Below are 17,378 nucleotides of genomic sequence, written 5' to 3'. Positions count from 1 at the left end.
CATGTAGTGACCTCAAATTCTGACCAGAGTGCAAATGTGCAACACCACTCACTTTCAGCAGCCTGTCTCCGACTTGCAGCTTGCCTGAGGCCTCTGCTACTCCCCCTGGTGTGACAGACTTGACAAAGATCCCCCTCTCCCCTCCAATAACTGAAAACCCCAGACCTCCTGACGGAGGCTTCTCCAGCTCCAGCTTAATGATCTCCTCCTGCATATCCAACACACAAAAACATGGTGTTTAATTAAATTCACCATCCAAAACCAAAGTGGACAATTGTAGCGGTAAGTGCCCATTAAGAGGGTCAGTTAAGCCTTATTTGATCTCTGTCAGCCTTTATTCCTTAATTATTAAGGAATAATATCCATCTTTGAATTAACATTACAATGAATGACAAAGCTGTCATTGACAATTACTTGAGAAGCTGTATTTCATTTACATTTTAGGCTTTTGGATGAAACTCTTATATACAGTGATTTACAACAACTGCAATAGTAGAACAAGCTTCAATTCAAGATCGCCAACATTACAAGCAACCAAGAGCAAGGAGGGCAAGAGTCAGAACTGTAGTGCCTTGACAACAATTGAATAACATTTTTTTTCTTTGCACTTACCTCTAAAGGACAAAGTGTTGACAGACACTCTGTATCTCTTTGATCACCCCCTTTAAGATAACCTTCAACAAAAAGTAAGTGGTCACATCATACATTTGAGCACTAGAACAGTGTCAGGACAGTTACAGACAAAATATTTGGTGTAATCAAAGTTTTCATGGCTGATGCTGTACTTTTAAGACCCGAAACATACCATTCATGCTGGATGAAACCTTAGGGCTGATGTTATTGTTGAGAAAGGAGACACTTTTCTGTCCAGCGGAAACCGGCTTTCCATCCCTTTGAGCCGGAGACGAACAAAGTATTAGTAACAGTTTGAAATTATTCCAGATATTTTGAGCCAAAAACAAACTTCTGTGATGTCATTGAGATAAAAAATGTCACAAAAGCCTCAAAAAGTCCACTGAGGCTAGACATGCCTCCCTTTTTGTTAGTGCCGGCTACCTTGTGGCCTTGAGCGCGAGGTCTTCCAGGGAGAGCTCCAGCAGCCTGGTGCTCTCGCTGAGAGTCAGGTCCAGGGTGGGAGCCCCGTTGATGTAGTGGATCAGGTCAAGCGGTCTCAGGCTGCCCTCCTCAAAGGCCAATGAACCAGGCTGGATGTCTTTCACAAACAACACCCCGTACACACTGTCACTGCCGCCATCCAGCACCAAGCCTGAGGGCATGGGGGTTGTGGGTTGGGTAGGGTGGGGGGAGAGAGAAAGTGTAGTAAAACATATTTTAGATTTTACTTTAACTGGACTGGTTTAGAGATCTGGCACTAGAACTGTCGGTGGACATATGTTTCTCCTCCTCCTCAGGCAAGCTCAAACACTTTGCTGAAGTGAAACGTAAAAAAGAGGTATGAACTGGGAGTATGGCAGTTTCTCATAAGTGACACCATGTCCCTGTGAAGTGAAACCTTACACTCTCACATGCATCTTTCTATAAACACACTAGCCTTTTCCCATGCCAGTGTCTGGATCCTGGGTTTTATTACAGATCACTATCTCAGAAGATTATGGAACAAATGGACAACATCTGCTTTGTAGTGGAAGTTACTGCATCTAAAACATGTTGACACCCAAGTCACTGGAGAAAGACTATACTTTGATGCACTGCCTGTTTAAAATTAATTTACACTGGAAACAAAAGCAAAAGGAATATTTGTCTGGTGTAGATTCAACTGTGGTATATTCTTCAAAGAAAATCCAAATTTATTAAAGCACTTTTAACAAAACAAAATTTGTCACAAAATGCTTTACAGCAAAATGATGGGTACAATCAAGAAAATCAAAAAGTGAAAGAAGCAAAAGTCACACTTATATAATATGTTTGTGTGTGTGTGAGTGAGTGCATGCGTGGGAACAAGCACCTGTAAGCACATGTGTGTGTGTAAAGATATGAAAAGAGTTGTGGGACAGCACCAGGGCGGCGTACAGGACCAACAGACAGCAGACATACAGTCTCCATGTCTGATTCTCCGACATGGAAAGGAAGCTCATGCTTGTTGATGAGGGATGTTTCTTACCCAGTGGTTCTTGGTGGCCCTTGAAGCAGATGTCAGGCAGCAGGTGGGCTTCTATGGGGGGTTTGGGAGTCTCCAGGACCCTTCCTACCACCAAGTCAACCACCCGGGGGGCAGCGCGAACTAGATTGACCACCTCAGTGTGGCCCAAATTGGACACATCTGTGTTGTTCACCTGAAGGTAGCGAACAAATGAAGAATTACTCATTCATTCTGCATTTGTATCACAACAAATGTTTTTGAGACAAGGTTTAGAGAATAAGAAGAAAATTGATTCATCCTTTAGGTAAAATGCAGCAAACAGGATGAGGGAAAATGAGGACTGTGCATTAGGGACTGTACAATTTGATACATTCCACAATGCCAGGCTCAAGAACAAATGGAGTGGGAGTAGGGATGAAATAGTACCATGATCATTCGGTCCCCGGGCCTGAGCCTGCCATCTCCTTTGGCTGGGTCCTGGATGATGTCATGGATGTAACAGCCCTGATCATTACCTTTGGTCAGGGTGAAGCCCAGGCTGCCTTTGTCTGACTTCACCAAGGACACCTTTAGCTCCACATCCTAACAAAGGAGAAGCATGGATAGAAGAAGAATGGTACCGGTGGTCTGAATACATCTTAAAATTCAGATCCACATTTTGTGGAACCCTTTCTTGAGTCTGTCAGAATTGGTAACGCAGTGTTGTTAGAGTACAAACTTTTATATCCCAAGAGTCCTTACCGGGACGAATTCATCCATGTCCTGTCCATTGCCGGACATAGTGAGGTTTAAGGGCACAGGCAGCGGGGGAGGCAGGGGATCTGGGCTTGGGGCAGAGAGGGAGGACACCATAGGCTGGGGGGGAGACTCCAGCTCAGCTGTCAGGGGGGATGAAGGACACCTGTCCAAACATCCACAAAGACAAGATTATATGACAGATTTTATTGAGTACACAGGTTATGAACTATGTACTGTGTACTAAGTATTACACATCTAATTATGATTCTCACAATAGTCATATGAAAATAAAATGATGATGCGTGAGAACTTTATAACAATTAACCATTTATTCCAACTTAAATTGGTAGATTGTGCCCAGGTAACACAGCTGGTAAATACTGTATCACTCAAGAGAAAAACACTGCCATCATTTGTCTACCCTGTCGACTGAACAAAAAGAAAAACATCAAACAAAACCAAAACCAAGCAAAAACAGAAGAAAAAAAAAAGATGTCAACAGGATACACACTCTTCCTCTTAGCAATGTTGAGTTTTGGATGTCACTGTCAACAGACTACAAAATAATACTAATGCTAAGAATTGATAACTTTGTAATGCTTACAGGCAAATAGACTGCATCACTAGTCATGCCGGCTGAACCCTGACAAAAATACCTGTTCCTCGGCCCATGTGCATCAATGGTGACAGCTGGCATGAGTCAACATTACAATCACAGTTTCAAAGAAAAATGTCCTTTGGAAGAGTGAACATTTCAACTAATTGTTATAACCCTTTATGACCATAGCCGTAGTTGATCACTTATTTGAACAGTGATCAGTTACCTCTTGCTGAGGTCAGATCGGGTCAGGGACAGGTTTGGGGAGTAGAAAGCTGAGTGGATGGTGTCGTCCAGCTGGCCGGGGCCGTCGTAGTGCCCTAGACCCAGGTTGCTACTGGGGGTCTGGTAGATACTCCGCTCCCAGGTTTGTCTGCTGTGCTCCAGGGCGCTAGGACTGAAGGCTTCTTCAACCTCCTCATCCCCATCAGTGCTGTCGCTGTAGCTGTTGTGTCGGCCGGGGGTTTTCAGCAACAGCCTCTCCAGGGCCTCCTCCACAGGGCCCAGGCCCCTCTTGCCCTCGCTGCCTGAAGGAGAGGTTGTCCTGGACAAGCTCTGGCTGGACTCTGCCTGGGTCACTGGCTCCTTACGGGGTGATGGCATAGGCGTCTGGGAAGGAATAAATGAATCTAGATAAGGTGACAAATATTTTTTTCTACAAAGAGAATGTAGGAATTGTCACAGGACTTTTCCTGGAAGTTTTCAATCATCCCTCATGTTTAAACGAAAAAGTTAAAGCTTCAGAGAGAAAATTAGTTTAGTATCATTTACCAACTTCAATACATCAAGCAAATAATTATTGTAGATTCTCACCAAGGCTGAAGTGTCCAACTCAGGAAGAACGCCATGTTCAGGTCTACAGAGTAGCAAAGTCACCTCCTGGCCTGTTCCTCGCAAAGCTGATATCACCTCCTATGTGCACACACACACGATTCCAAATGAATTATGGTATCAAATGACAGTGGATTATGTGCATGTGTCCCAACTGGATTTGATTTCTATCAAATCAAGAGAAATGTGAAATATCTGAAATCACTGAGCCCCTAGTGCAACAAGAACAGATATCTGACATACATGTTGTGAGAGGCCTTTGAGGGGGGTTTGATTGACCCGCAGGATGACATCACCCACGTTGATGCGGCCGCTCTCTGCAGCTGGCTGGCCAGGGAAAAGCTTTTTAACCCGCACCATGCTGGAGCCAGGGGGTTCGTCAGGGATGTTCTCCTCTCGACTGAAACTGAAGCCCAGCCCTGATGTGTTCTTCAGCAGGCACACATCAAACACATTATCTGGGGACAACGTTATTTTACAAGAGATAGGTGTCAATGGTGGATGTATCACTGCAATCAGAAGCGCAGTCATGTGCAAACATTTTTATAACAATTATCCGGTGTATTTTAGGAGGAGTTGTTGCATAGGGGAGAGAACGGAATCTATTTTGATCTCAAGGTAGATTCTGATCTCAAGATAGCTGAAAAAAGGTATCTTCCAAAGAAAGGCTGAAGGGCTGAAACAAACTGTTATTCAGAGCAAGGCAATAGGCCAAGTGCAAGAACGTAGGGAAGGATAGCGATAGCTTAAAGGATTGAGAAGGGGGCTTGTGAACAGAGGGTTGCCAGTTTGAACCCCTGGACCAGCTGGACCAAATTTGTATGGGGAGGTAAAAAGCATTCCTTCATTAACTACCATCAAAGTGCCCTTAAGCAAGGTGCTCAAACGCAGACTACTGAGAAACTGTATCCTTCAGTAGAGTTGCTCAATGGCCAACAGAAGAGGACTGTGGTTCAATAGGAATCTCCCAGTTGTGAATGCATGTAATTGAATTTTTTGAAGCAAAGTGATGCTGGAAAAGGCCATATTTTCAAATCTTCCCCGGGTACCACGCTAAACTAGCAGTAAAATGGTAAGTCCAAAACGAACTCAAGTCTTTTAACCCTCCCCCTATCTCTGACAGGAGCCTGTAGAGACTTCAGCAGAGCATCAACAGAGCCTGCAGATCCCCACAAGCCCGTATCCAAGTAGTTGCCAACAGCCTATGCAGGGGCTTCTGAGTGGGAGTGAGTGAGTTTCACATGATTAAATTTGTTGACTTTGCTTTGGCAATAAGTACTTTTGTATTTCCTGCCCATAAAGCACCTTAAATTTAATTGAATTGATTCAAGCACACCACAGTTGTTAGAGTAAGCTGCCCTTGAACCCTCCCACCTGGAAGAAAACATCATCCTGTTTGAAGAAACTGGATTGTCTGACAGTCCTTACTGATGTTGCAGTTCTGCCCATGTGAGCAATGTCTTTGTTGAGCTTTTTCATATGCATTCTAGGTTATCACTTGTGGTGTTTAAGTAAAAAAGGAATTTCCCACTGTGGGATCAATAAACTACTATACTACTAGAACTGACAGTACGAATACAATTGGCCAGCATCCTTGTTTCCACACAAATGACTGAAAAACACGTACACAGAATTAAAAGGTATCCTATGTAAGATTGGCCCCCTGCAGGCACAAAGATTAATAAGGAATCCAAATAAAAACAAAGGCAGAGCCTGTCTCCAGCAAGCAGCGGCAATGCAAAAATATCTAGCTCTAGGTGATGTAGTATAGTGGTAGCCCTTGTCTTTACTGGCCAGCTGTTGAGAACACACATGCTCTCTCTCTCTTTCAAACAAGATTGCCAACAGCAAGTTATTTTGTGGACACCTGATCTTAGTGTAACACCATAAAGGCCTGTATGTGCGTAAACAATCGCATCACGTTTTTCTTTTTACCTTCCACTATCATCCTTGTATCCTTGAGTCTGAACATTTATAAGTCAACTTTAGACCTACTGAGAAGACTGTTGGACACTGCTGGAGTTTCCTCAACTGTTTTAGAACAATGTTGTCTCCTCACCTTGTGTAATGAAGCTGTACTCTGGTTTGGCTTTGTGGTCCAGCGGCTTCTCTTTGTTCCTCCTCTGGTCTTGGTCACTGCCGCTACATGGTGGGGTGCACTGGGGCGTCAGCGGAGCATGGACGCTGTCTACAGGCAGATGACCCTTCTCCAGCAACAAGTGCACCGTCTGAGCAACATAGGAAATGGTTTACTTCATATTGTTGACCAGCTGACTAGCACCTAGACAGTCTTTCAGCAGGGTGCTCTTGTTACATGTCATCGCTCACCTGCCCAGTGTCTCTGAGTGCCTCTACTGCTTGTTTATGAGTGGCTCCCTCCAGACTCTTTCCATTGACTGCCACCACACGATCGCCTGAGCACAGACAAGATGGGTGATCACTGTAATCTGACTCACACAGTACCATCCATCACATAATGGTATAACATTATATTAGAATCGAATTGATTGTTACAACTATTTGATGATTGATGAAAAAAAAAAAAGAAACCAGATGAAGATAATCTGGTCCATTAGTCTAGTTTCTGTGTACAGTTCAGTCTTTCTGTTGCATTATTTCACTATTTGCAGTAGTGACGTTCAAACCTTTCTGTATCCTTCCATCCAGCTCAGCAGCTCCTTTTGGTATGATGGCTTTGACATAGATGCCTCCATGTCTGACACTAGTGTTGACGCCCCCCTAGGAAACAAACACAATGATGTTAGTCTAATTAGCCACAGAGACAACGGTTCATCATGTTGTATTTTGCTGTGGGGGGTGATGGCAGGTATGGAGGATTTTTTCATTTAATATTAAAATGTATTTGTTAAATGCTAAATTGTTACTGTAGCACTAGGAGTGATCATACCAAAACAGAATTTAAAAGTGAAAATGAAAATAGAAAAAGGAACTTTGTGTTATCATCCCAACCAGTAGAGAACTCGCTAGCCAAACATTAGCTATTTGGTGAACTAATACTTGTAACTCATTACTTATTAAGTTAAATGTGTTTATTGTTTGTGAAGACAATTTTATTACCTATAGTATATGCTCTTGATTAATAATTAAACGGCTGCTACTGTGTAAAATTATGCCCCATTTAAACACCCACACATCACTTTGACCGAGCAGAGTAGCACCCAGAGATGAGCTCAGGCTGACATCATCATCATCATCATCATCATCATCATCAACATTGTCTTATCTATTGCAAAGGATTTATTAACTCTTACTCTTTATATAGACCACCAAGCCTACCATCGTTACCTGCATAGCTACGCCACAGAGCTATACAGCGATTACCCATTAGACAATGACTACCCATTTAATAATGCAGGTGATTCTGAAAAAATACACAGCTGGAGGAATGCCTTGTGCAGCTGTTTATTGAATGTGAGCAATCTGCTGTTTATTGTGAAGAAGTGGGCCTCAAACTCGGCACACTGGCATGTAGCCCAACTTTACGCACAGCCATGTGCGTCAGTCATCAGTTGGGAGTGGCAAGGTATGGCACCACACAGCTGTGTACTTAGCTAAAGTTACTTAGCAAAGTTAGTTTTGATAGCTTTCGATATGTTCTGCCCACAATGCAATCACAATGGGAGTTCCAACCATGAACACAAAATTGACAGCTCACATATCATTTAACGAAGGAAAAATACAGAGTAAACAAAGCTATTACAGTGTTTCATATGTGCATATTCACCTTAAAATTGCTGAAATTATTATGATAATTTGATTATGTGCCTTTTTGCACATGGTTAACGTCTTACTTAAATCAATGGTATCACCATAAGACAACTACATTGTTTAAAACCATAAACCTACAAACGTAGGTTTATAGTTTTAGAGGTCAATCAATCATTTGTTTATTGATATTTTGGCTTATTTAGGTGTTCTAAAATGTTACGGATGCCAGTGTCCTGTGGGATTTCAATCCTACAGCCAGTTTGGAAGAGGAATGCCCCCCCAAGAAATTCTGCTCTCCTCTCATTTGATCAAAAAGTGCCAGATGGTATTTGGTATTGGTGAATTGAAATGTCACTCACATTGTAGCCAACCCCTGTCTGGATAACACAGGTGGCGTTCCTTGTCCACTGATCTTAGTTATACAGTGGGAAATTAATAGGTCACTGAACTGGCTAAACTCTGCGCAAACAATGACATTTTTACATGTATATATTCACCAAGGTCTTGTCTGCAATCTACAAGTTTTTCTTTTCCGTTTGGGGCATTTTGTCACTACTATAAAAACGGGTTATGCACCCTAACAAGAACTATACAGCCAAGTTGCCACCTAATATTCTGCATTCTCTTCATTTAATAAATCAGTCCCCATAGGTATTACATATCAGTGCATTTAAATGCCATTGATGTTGCAGCTAACCCTTGTCTGGATATCCCTTTAGCTGTTCCTTGTTGATAGCTCTTAGTTTCACTGTGGAAAATGGCCTCTGAATATTTCATCAAGTTGGCTACTTCAGTCAACTCAGCGTGAACAACATTTTTATATGTGGACAGTTTTCAAGGTCTTGTCTACAAACAAGTGTCAAACGAGCCTGTGTGTCCTTTCAAACACACTGACATGTAAAACTCTGACTGCTTGCCTGTAACAACTCCCCTTCTGTCACTCAAATTGTCATCTGGGTGTCGCTAGTGGATGGCTAAAAAAAACAAAAAAAAAAACAAAATAACACTAAAATAAGATTTATGTTTGATTCCCTTCACTTGCTGCTTCTGTAAATAGTATCATGTATTGCAAAAAATACGACTAAATCCATAATTGTACAAACTTCTCTAGGATCTAAAGTTTGCAGCAGCTTCTCCTACCCTCTGGGTCTGCTGGCTACGGGCAATAGTCTATCCATTACTCATCTAGTGAAGACTATAATTTCGGAAAACATTTAACCAAACAATCAGTGGTCAATGTTACCACCACATTACGACTAAAATACCATATAGTCTGATAAGATGCTGTCCAACACGCAAGTCAAGTGCAGAGGGACATTTTCATCGTCACAGTTGATAAAATATATACAGGTAATATATCAACAGGTATCAAAAGTATTGTTGTCTATGTGCATACAGGTCACACACAGACATGAAGTGACCAGTAATTTCTAGATGATTTCCATGATTACCTATAAAAGATCAGAGATTATCTGGCCAAAATGTCTTCCCATTTGCTGTTTGGCTAGTCTAGGCTTACCAATACCTTAAACCCGAGCCACTTATTGTGTACTGTGCGCTCAGGCGACAAATCACTAAAACCAAAGCTTTGGCAACGTCCCTGTATCTAATATCATTTACCACAAACCTTCTGAACCCATTTACATCCATTATAGTTCTGGGGACACATAATGGAAGGGCCATGCCTCTTCATTTACATTCAGCTTGAAAGCCGAAAATGAAAACGGCAATATGAAAAAGCCAAATGTAAATGAGAGGCAGCAACATGAAATATTGGATTGGGATATTGGATATTGGATGTATATTGGAGTAATACACTGTACATGTACATGTTTTTAACTCCCCTCTGGTCATTCCCATTGTTTTTATCTGTTTATCCCCTAACTATAATGTGTCTTTTAGTGTCTTCTCACCTCACATACAGCTGATCCCTGATATTTAAATCAATTAATTTCACCTTTAAATTTTACTTTCACTTTTAAATACTTTATTTTAGTGAACAATAAAGCATTTATCATTTAATGATTGCATTTTAATATTGAATGAAAAAACTCCTCCATAACCCGGGTGACTGTGATGTGTTATTGACAAATTACTATGAGGTTAAAGTGAAACTATCAAAGTCAGTATGCATTTCTATTCAGTGTTCATTTGGTTCTGATTGTGCTGATAATTGGCTTATTGTTAACAAAGTGAATTCCATGGTTATTTCAATGTACATATTACTAATACAACAGAACTCTAAGAACCAGTTATTTCCTCAACCAGATAGATTAAAATATTTGACAGTGAACTGCACTGCAACCCTGGTCTGAAGACACACAGTCAAGTGATTTGTTAATGAGTGTTATTGTGCCTAAGGGGGAAGGGAACTCATGCTAATCAGTAAGGTGTTCAGCATCACTTGGGGAGAAACTATACCAGTGGCACTCCAGATCCAAATCACTCTAGAGCCAGCAGCAAACATCTAGGCAGCCATTAGTAAGAGCATCAACAACTGTCCCTGTTATATTTGTCAGTGGTCCTTACTGTGCACTGGATGTCTGAAAGTCTGTACCTACTGCACAACTTTACCATTAAAAATCCTTATCAATTAAAAAAAAAATGAATTAAAGGTGGCATGCAAAGAGAATGAGGTGAAGTACTATCCCCACAAGAGCTTCAAGATCCGACAGTGCGCAGCTATAAGGAGACAAAACAAAACAAGCAACAAAAAATACAGAAACACACAACAGTCATAAGATGAGGGGGGAAAGGGGGAAAAAACAAAGAGAGGGTGAAAACCTTGCCAAACAGTACCGTGACACTTATGCCCAGGCTGCTGTCTTTTTTGGACAGCTCAACGTCAAATAGTTCTCCCGGACGGAGACTATTGACCCCTGGGGCATTACCACTTAAATTTTCCATGATGCACTCCTGCAAACAGAGAATAGGGTGGTAAGTCGAATTATCACAAGCCGGGACATGCAGAGAGAGAAGGGGATAAAGGGAGAGTGAGAGAAAGAAAGCACTAGGGCAATGCTCGAGAGAGAAGAAGTAGATCATACATACAAGGGATGGCATGCAGCGTACAGGTAATATACTGCCTTGCATTGGTATTCGAAATGCAATGATAGGCAAAGGTTGCATACAAGAGGCAGTTAGTTATACCAAGCATCTGAAAGGTGATTACTTGTAGTGCTTGTTTATGGAAGAACTGTACTTGTCCTGTGCTAGTAAAATATATCTACCAAAATATCGACCAAAATTCCTATGTATGTTTTTAGTCATAGGTTTCCTGAGTGGACAACTACAGCATAAGGCCATGTACAAAAGCAAAGAATCCCTTCACACCAAGTGAATTAGTTCATAAACATCCAAACACATTCAAGTCAGGCCGCACCTTTTTGAGCTTGAGTTTCTCTTGACTACTAGAGTAGGTCTCCTCATCCATGTCTGAATCCCCCCAGTCAGAATGTTCTGAAACTTTAGGAACTTCTGAGACTTTAGCTTTCCTAGTTTTGGGCGGCAGAGCTGGTGGAGCAGCATCCGAACCCACGCTAGGTTCTGGTTTATGATGATGGGCCACGGACGCAGCTGCAGCCGCGACAACGGTGGCGGCTCCGTCCGGATTCTGGTGGATTCCGTTAGCAGGGGGTTGGATGTTTTTGGCAGTGCTGCTTGTCCTGGAGTCCTGAGAACTGAGGCTGGTGTGCTGGCGGAGCGGGGAGGAGGAGGAGGAGGGTGTGGCGACACCATGGAGAAGAGGGCTAGGGCTCCCTGTGCCAACCTGCTCCTCTGAGGAAGACTCAAAGTCTAGTTCCTGTCTCTGGCCAGAAGTAAGCGCCTTCACTGAAGACTTGGCCTGGTAAGGAACGTAGCCCAATGGAGATTCTGCCCAAAAAAAAAAACAGCAACAAGAACAATATTAGTTCCATCTGTCACTCATCGATCCAGAAATAAGAGATAACACAACAAGGCCCCAGGAAAGAACAATACCTTTGTAGAGCCTCTCTTTGGGCTGGGACACCACAAGTGTAACATCGTCGGGGGCATTTTGGAGGACATCGATAGTGGTGGCATGAGGGAGCCCTTCCAGGTTCACATCATTCACTGAGATCAGGCGGTCTCCTGCAACAACACCATCAACTGTCACACACACTGAACACAACCAGCTGCAGCAGGACAGGGAAACTGTGAAACTGAGTCAACTTTGGCCACTGCCAGCCCTTATCACAGCTGCTGTGAAAAACAAAGGAATGCCGTAATTTACAGAACAGATAGGGAAGAACAACACCGGCCTACCAGGTTTGAGGCAGCCGTTGACGTCAGCAGGCCCCCCGGGAGTGATGGAGCTGATGATGGTGCCCAGGTCCATGCGACCAGAGTTCTCCCCTCCAACAATCTGGAACCCTGCAGAACGCACGCGAGCACAAACACACAAAAACACACACACACACACACATTCAAACACAAAACATCAACAGCTGAGAATTGGCAGTAGAGACAGTTGAGAACTGGAGCTGTTATTTTAATAAAAACGCATACGCACACACACACACACACACACACACACACACACACACACACACACACACACACACACACACACACACACACACACACACACACACACACACACACACACACACACACACACACACACACACACACACACACACACACACACACACACACACACACACACACACACACTCTTACCCAGGCCATATTTAACATCTTTCTTCAGGTTTACAGTTGTGATTTCTCTCTCTGGGGATGGTAAGGCATTGAGCTTTTTCTTCAGTGAGTCTGTATGACAAAAGGACAGATAGCGTTCGTTACATCTACTTAAATATGAATACACGGCATTGTCTCTATCGTTTCTGACTGATGCGTTACAACTGCCCTATACAGAGCTGAGAAAGCCAGGCGACCCCGTAGACTGTATCACATAATCATAGCGTTGGGGAAGGCATACAGGCCTCAGAGCTTTGGCATATCCACTGTCAGTGGGCCCAGGCGAGCCTCAGCCTAAACAGTGTTGCTGATGAGCCCGCTCTTCAGCACTGCTGGCTAATGGGCCTGAAAAGAGAGGCTAAGCTAGGATAAAAGGGAAGGTCATGAGCTTGGTGCCAAGCATGAAGCTATTAAATGGTGGGACAGGGGCCAGAATGAATGTCCGCAGGCGGGCAGCACTGGGAGGAGGGAGACTATTCTGAGTTATGTAATTCTGATTTAGATCAGAGCAGACTTTTTTTGGTTTTTACATGCATACTTGGCTCTGCTACATGGTCAGCATATGGTTCAGCAGACTTAAGAGGATCGAGAACGTTACAAATGTAAAATGAGTACAGGTGGAGTGCGGAAGGATATTTCATGCATTTCTGACTTTATATACAAAGCAAAGTGTTATATCTAGGAATCTGTGGAAATGCAAGACAGGAATTTCATACGTACCATTAACAGTTAAGGAGGCTGGGGTTGAAGGCAAGCCAGAGGAACTGTGCATACTGACCCCTGGCAATAGAACAGAGTAGAGTATCAGCAAAGGTTTCTTTTTGGTTGTGTGCACTATAAAGAGCAGGGAGAGTTGCATGTCTGCCCCCTCTGCCGATCTATAAACGTTACAGAAAACCATACAGAACGTTTGTAGAAACATGTTTTGTCCACAAGGAGGAACTGACACCTGCAGACGCCCTCTGAACACTCAGTCCACTTTTATCTGAATATTACTAGACCATTTGGTACATAAATACAGACTAAATGAAGTAAACAAAACAAACAAAAAATAAACTTAGATTCGACCACAAGGGAGATTATCAGTGAATGACTGCTTTAAAATAACTTTCATTTTTGGGGTTACTAGTATTTTGTCCCTTCTCTTCTCTCCCTTTCTCTCCTAAATACAGCGCACCAAAGAAATGCATCTTGTGCTGCTCTTTAGTGTAATTTCAATGAGAAGAAGCAGAAAAACATTTATTCAGATTTGCATTGCAAGTGTTTAAGGGTAAAAGCCTGTGTTTGAACAGCCAAACCACATTTAAACTTTGGAAACTGGGGACTACTACACATTCATAGAGAATCTTTAAGGCAAACTCCATTAAAAGGTAGTGGAAGTGGAAAAGGAAGTGAAACAAAAACTATGAAAATAGCTACAATTTACATTTCTCAGAAACAGTGTTCTATTTCTTGCCATTTCAAAAAAGAAGCCTTTTTAAGATAAAATAAAATAAAACTTTAATGATCCCCATGGGGAAATTGGGTCATTGCAGCAGCAACAGTAACAAGACACAGTACAAGTAAAAAGAATAAGAATATAGCAAATGGGGGATACTGAATCTACTACCACCCACAATTTCAACACTAGAATGTGTGAATAAATTGTATGAATGAGAGTATGAAAATACAAACTACAGTATTACAAGGGTGTGCAAAATAAAAATAATAAAACAAAAAAACAAAACACATGTATAATCAAATCTAAAAAAAAATCTACAAACAATGTGAAATATAGTCATTATGAGATAAGTGAAAACTGGAAACAATCACAGCAATGAATTGATAAAATGTTTATGCCATACAACAATTTTTACAGACAATGTTTTAGCTTAACAGTGATGGCACAGAGCCTGCTAGTAGCTAATGTTAAAAAAGGGTTAGTCTTCCTGCAGCAACAGTCCCAAACTCTCTTGTGGATCTTACTGCTTATCCTCAAGAACGTACTTTGGATGATACACAGTCATCATTATTGCTAAAATTGCTAAAATGAATGTGTCAGCTGTGTTTGTTTTCAAAATTCGAGGTTTAGTCTATTAGTTCAGTCTATTAGTTAGTTTTTATGGGTGAATTTGCTACAGTCTACACAATGAATTACTCAGTGGTATTCAACTTAAAATTTTCTGAATGCTTTCGTTATCTCAAGGCAGAGATAACGGCCAGAGCTACACAGAGTTACAGTCTCTTAACCGCTGCGGTAATGAAATGATATACAGTATATGTCACAAGGTGAATACTTTTATCTAGAGTGTCTTCCAGTACCATGACTGCATAGATTTATACTCACTAGTGCAGTGCCCGTTCGCGCCGAGCGCTGTTCGCTTGTTTATTCAAAGTTTATTAATATTGAATGTGTCGCGTGTCCAAATTGCACCAAATCCGACACTGCACTTCCTTGGGTCCCCAGCAATACACCCGCCAAGTGTGAAGTCGATCGGACGAACGGTTCTCGAGATATGCGACGGACACACAGACAGAGATTCCTTGCTTTATAGTAAGATATATATTTATATTCTCACTGTGTTAGTGCCATGCTGTACCTGTTGAACTACACATCATCATCCTACACAGGTCAACATCCTTACCTACTACATATGCTTGGCTAGCGTCCTCTATGGAAGAAGAGTCTGATTCTTTCTTGAACCTGTTGAGGCTCCAGGCCGTGCTGCTGTGGGACACTGTGCCAAATACTCTGTAGGGGAGAGAGACAGTGAAGTAGGTTAGGCTGAAAAGTAAAGGGGGACAGTGACTAAAAACTAGTCACAGCAGTGTTAAAAAGAAATAAGTTGTACTAGGCTACACCAAAAACTAATTAATATTCTCTTTGACTCTGGTTCTTAGCTTGTAGGTCTATTAGTATTTTACGCAAACAGAATATCAGTCATCTTAAAAAAAAACAAAAAAACACCCACAGTCTGTAAAGCTGACACGAGAGGGAGCAACTGGCACAAAAACTCACACTGATAGGCACAGTCACACAGAAAAACACAAACTCAGACACACACACACACACACACACACACACACACACATACACAGAGCCCCCTAGAGGGCTAATTAAAGGCTGAAGGTAGAGTTCTGTGTGTCTCTGTGGTGTTAGGCAGAGCTATAGTCCCAGCAACACATCCTCACTTAGTAACCCCTGTCCTGAGGAAAGCTCGGAGACTATGACACTGCAGACTATTGGCTCCACCAAGGACCCTCAAATAAGTACATGACCCCAATTCCTCAGTTAGGCTGGTAATAAGGTGGAGGAATCAAAATACATAAAACATCCCAATGCCTGCATAATTGGATGGATAGAAAGGAATTGAAATATCAAAGAAGAAATGTAGTCGGCATTTTTCAAAATTTTATTCACAGCTACTCTGATACATATTCTGATGTATTTGGGAATTCATTTGGTTATTTAAGGTTTTATTTTAACTATTTAAAGTGTTAAAATCTCTTTCTCAAACAACTCACTTGTCTTGTTGGTGTGAGATGGAGTTAGAGATGGAGTCTGTGTCGGAGCTGGCCCGGTGGTGCTGCTGGTGGTGGGAGGCCAGTTGGATGGGCTGGGCCTGGTTCAGTCCGCTGTGGGGCGGGCCGCTGTACGAACCCCCCGCCGCGACTGCCGCTCGGCGCTCCGGAGACTCCGGCGTCTGGCCGAGGTTGTGGTGGGAGCGGCTCATCATCCGGGGGTTGGGATGGACCGGGACTCCTGGGTTGAAACCCGGAAAGATGAGCTCGTCCTGGGCTAGCAGCCGACCGGACGGCGCCTTGTTGAGGGCCACCTCCGAGTAGGAGATCCTTTTCAGGTGGTCTGGGTTGGAGCGGGTCGACGAGCTAGGGGCCAGGCTGACGGAGCTCACCGCCCTCCCTATGGCGTCTCCGCTCCGAGGGTCCAGGGAATACTGCAGGCTGCTCAGGGGGCAGTTCTCTGGTGAACAAGAAGGGAAATTACTTTAGTTTAAAAACACTGAAATATAAAAATGTTGTTAGTTTTGATAATCTTTCTCTGCAACAAGAAACGCTGACAGTTATGTCTCTCCATACTCCCTATGGAGGAAAGAATCGGCTGTAATTACAAATAAATGAATGAATAAATAAATCTATTAATAAACACAGATAAATACATTTATAGAATAATAGGCAGAGAAATCCGTCGTAAATGAAAAAATAAAACTGAACATAATTCAATAAATAAATGAGTAAACCAAAAATAAATAATACATTTCCATATGAAATTATTTTCCTACTCCTTTGTTGCAGTATTTATTTATCCAATTATGTATTTCCTGTTTTATGTAGTTTCAGTGGGTGTGGTGTCCGACACTCAGGTTTAGCAATCAATGTACGAGTTTGGAATTTTCCCGCCTACATTTTTTTCACTCTCATTCCAAAGAATTAAGGAGTTGACATCTGTGTCAGTAACAGCTAGCAGCAGACTGAGGTTATCGTCTATACAGAAAAGCAGGTAATCAGAGCGAGCATCTATGAGCATATCTCATAGCTAAATCTCTTTATAGTCTGGATTTAGCTACAGTAACCATCATAGCAATCGGCCTGGCCAGTCTTCTTGGCAGTGGTCAACTTATAGTCGAAACGTTAAGTTATGTCTTTGACGCGGCGGGACTTGAT

The 17,378-nt window shown here is 42.3% G+C and overlaps 1 protein-coding gene across 5 annotated transcripts in view; it reads right to left on the bottom strand.

Annotated features, from left to right (window-relative positions):
* Positions 1 to 17,378, bottom strand: part of ptpn13 (protein tyrosine phosphatase non-receptor type 13) — a 60,717-nt gene that overhangs the window by 3,819 nt on the left and 39,520 nt on the right. For 3 of the 5 annotated variants that reach the window (XM_071529394.1, XM_071529397.1, XM_071529395.1), the window contains exons 18-38: positions 16,221 to 16,677; positions 15,341 to 15,447; positions 13,437 to 13,496; positions 12,699 to 12,788; positions 12,282 to 12,389; positions 11,976 to 12,107; positions 11,380 to 11,870; positions 10,782 to 10,913; positions 6,914 to 7,007; positions 6,597 to 6,682; positions 6,328 to 6,496; positions 4,512 to 4,726; positions 4,251 to 4,349; positions 3,664 to 4,046; positions 2,843 to 3,002; positions 2,528 to 2,683; positions 2,123 to 2,294; positions 1,057 to 1,267; positions 806 to 891; positions 613 to 674; positions 53 to 208 (exon numbers count right to left, since the gene is read on the bottom strand). In XM_071529394.1, the coding sequence (XP_071385495.1) occupies positions 53 to 208; positions 613 to 674; positions 806 to 891; positions 1,057 to 1,267; positions 2,123 to 2,294; positions 2,528 to 2,683; positions 2,843 to 3,002; positions 3,664 to 4,046; positions 4,251 to 4,349; positions 4,512 to 4,726; positions 6,328 to 6,496; positions 6,597 to 6,682; positions 6,914 to 7,007; positions 10,782 to 10,913; positions 11,380 to 11,870; positions 11,976 to 12,107; positions 12,282 to 12,389; positions 12,699 to 12,788; positions 13,437 to 13,496; positions 15,341 to 15,447; positions 16,221 to 16,677 (3,626 nt within the window). The remainder of the gene's footprint in view (positions 1 to 52; positions 209 to 612; positions 675 to 805; positions 892 to 1,056; positions 1,268 to 2,122; positions 2,295 to 2,527; positions 2,684 to 2,842; positions 3,003 to 3,663; positions 4,047 to 4,250; positions 4,350 to 4,511; positions 4,727 to 6,327; positions 6,497 to 6,596; positions 6,683 to 6,913; positions 7,008 to 10,781; positions 10,914 to 11,379; positions 11,871 to 11,975; positions 12,108 to 12,281; positions 12,390 to 12,698; positions 12,789 to 13,436; positions 13,497 to 15,340; positions 15,448 to 16,220; positions 16,678 to 17,378) is intronic. The other 2 variants (XM_071529396.1, XM_071529398.1) reach the window with 2 other exon arrangements.

This window comes from Centroberyx affinis, unplaced genomic scaffold, assembly GCF_046629955.1.
Source record: "Centroberyx affinis isolate AG114_WGS23_722 - 3 ecotype Tasmania unplaced genomic scaffold, CSIRO-AGI_Caff_v1 ptg001787l_1, whole genome shotgun sequence".
NCBI classification, from domain to species: Eukaryota; Metazoa; Chordata; class Actinopteri; order Beryciformes; family Berycidae; genus Centroberyx; species Centroberyx affinis.
The sequence above is the reverse complement of the archived record's forward strand: the minus strand, read 5'-3'. Positions and strand labels throughout refer to the sequence as shown.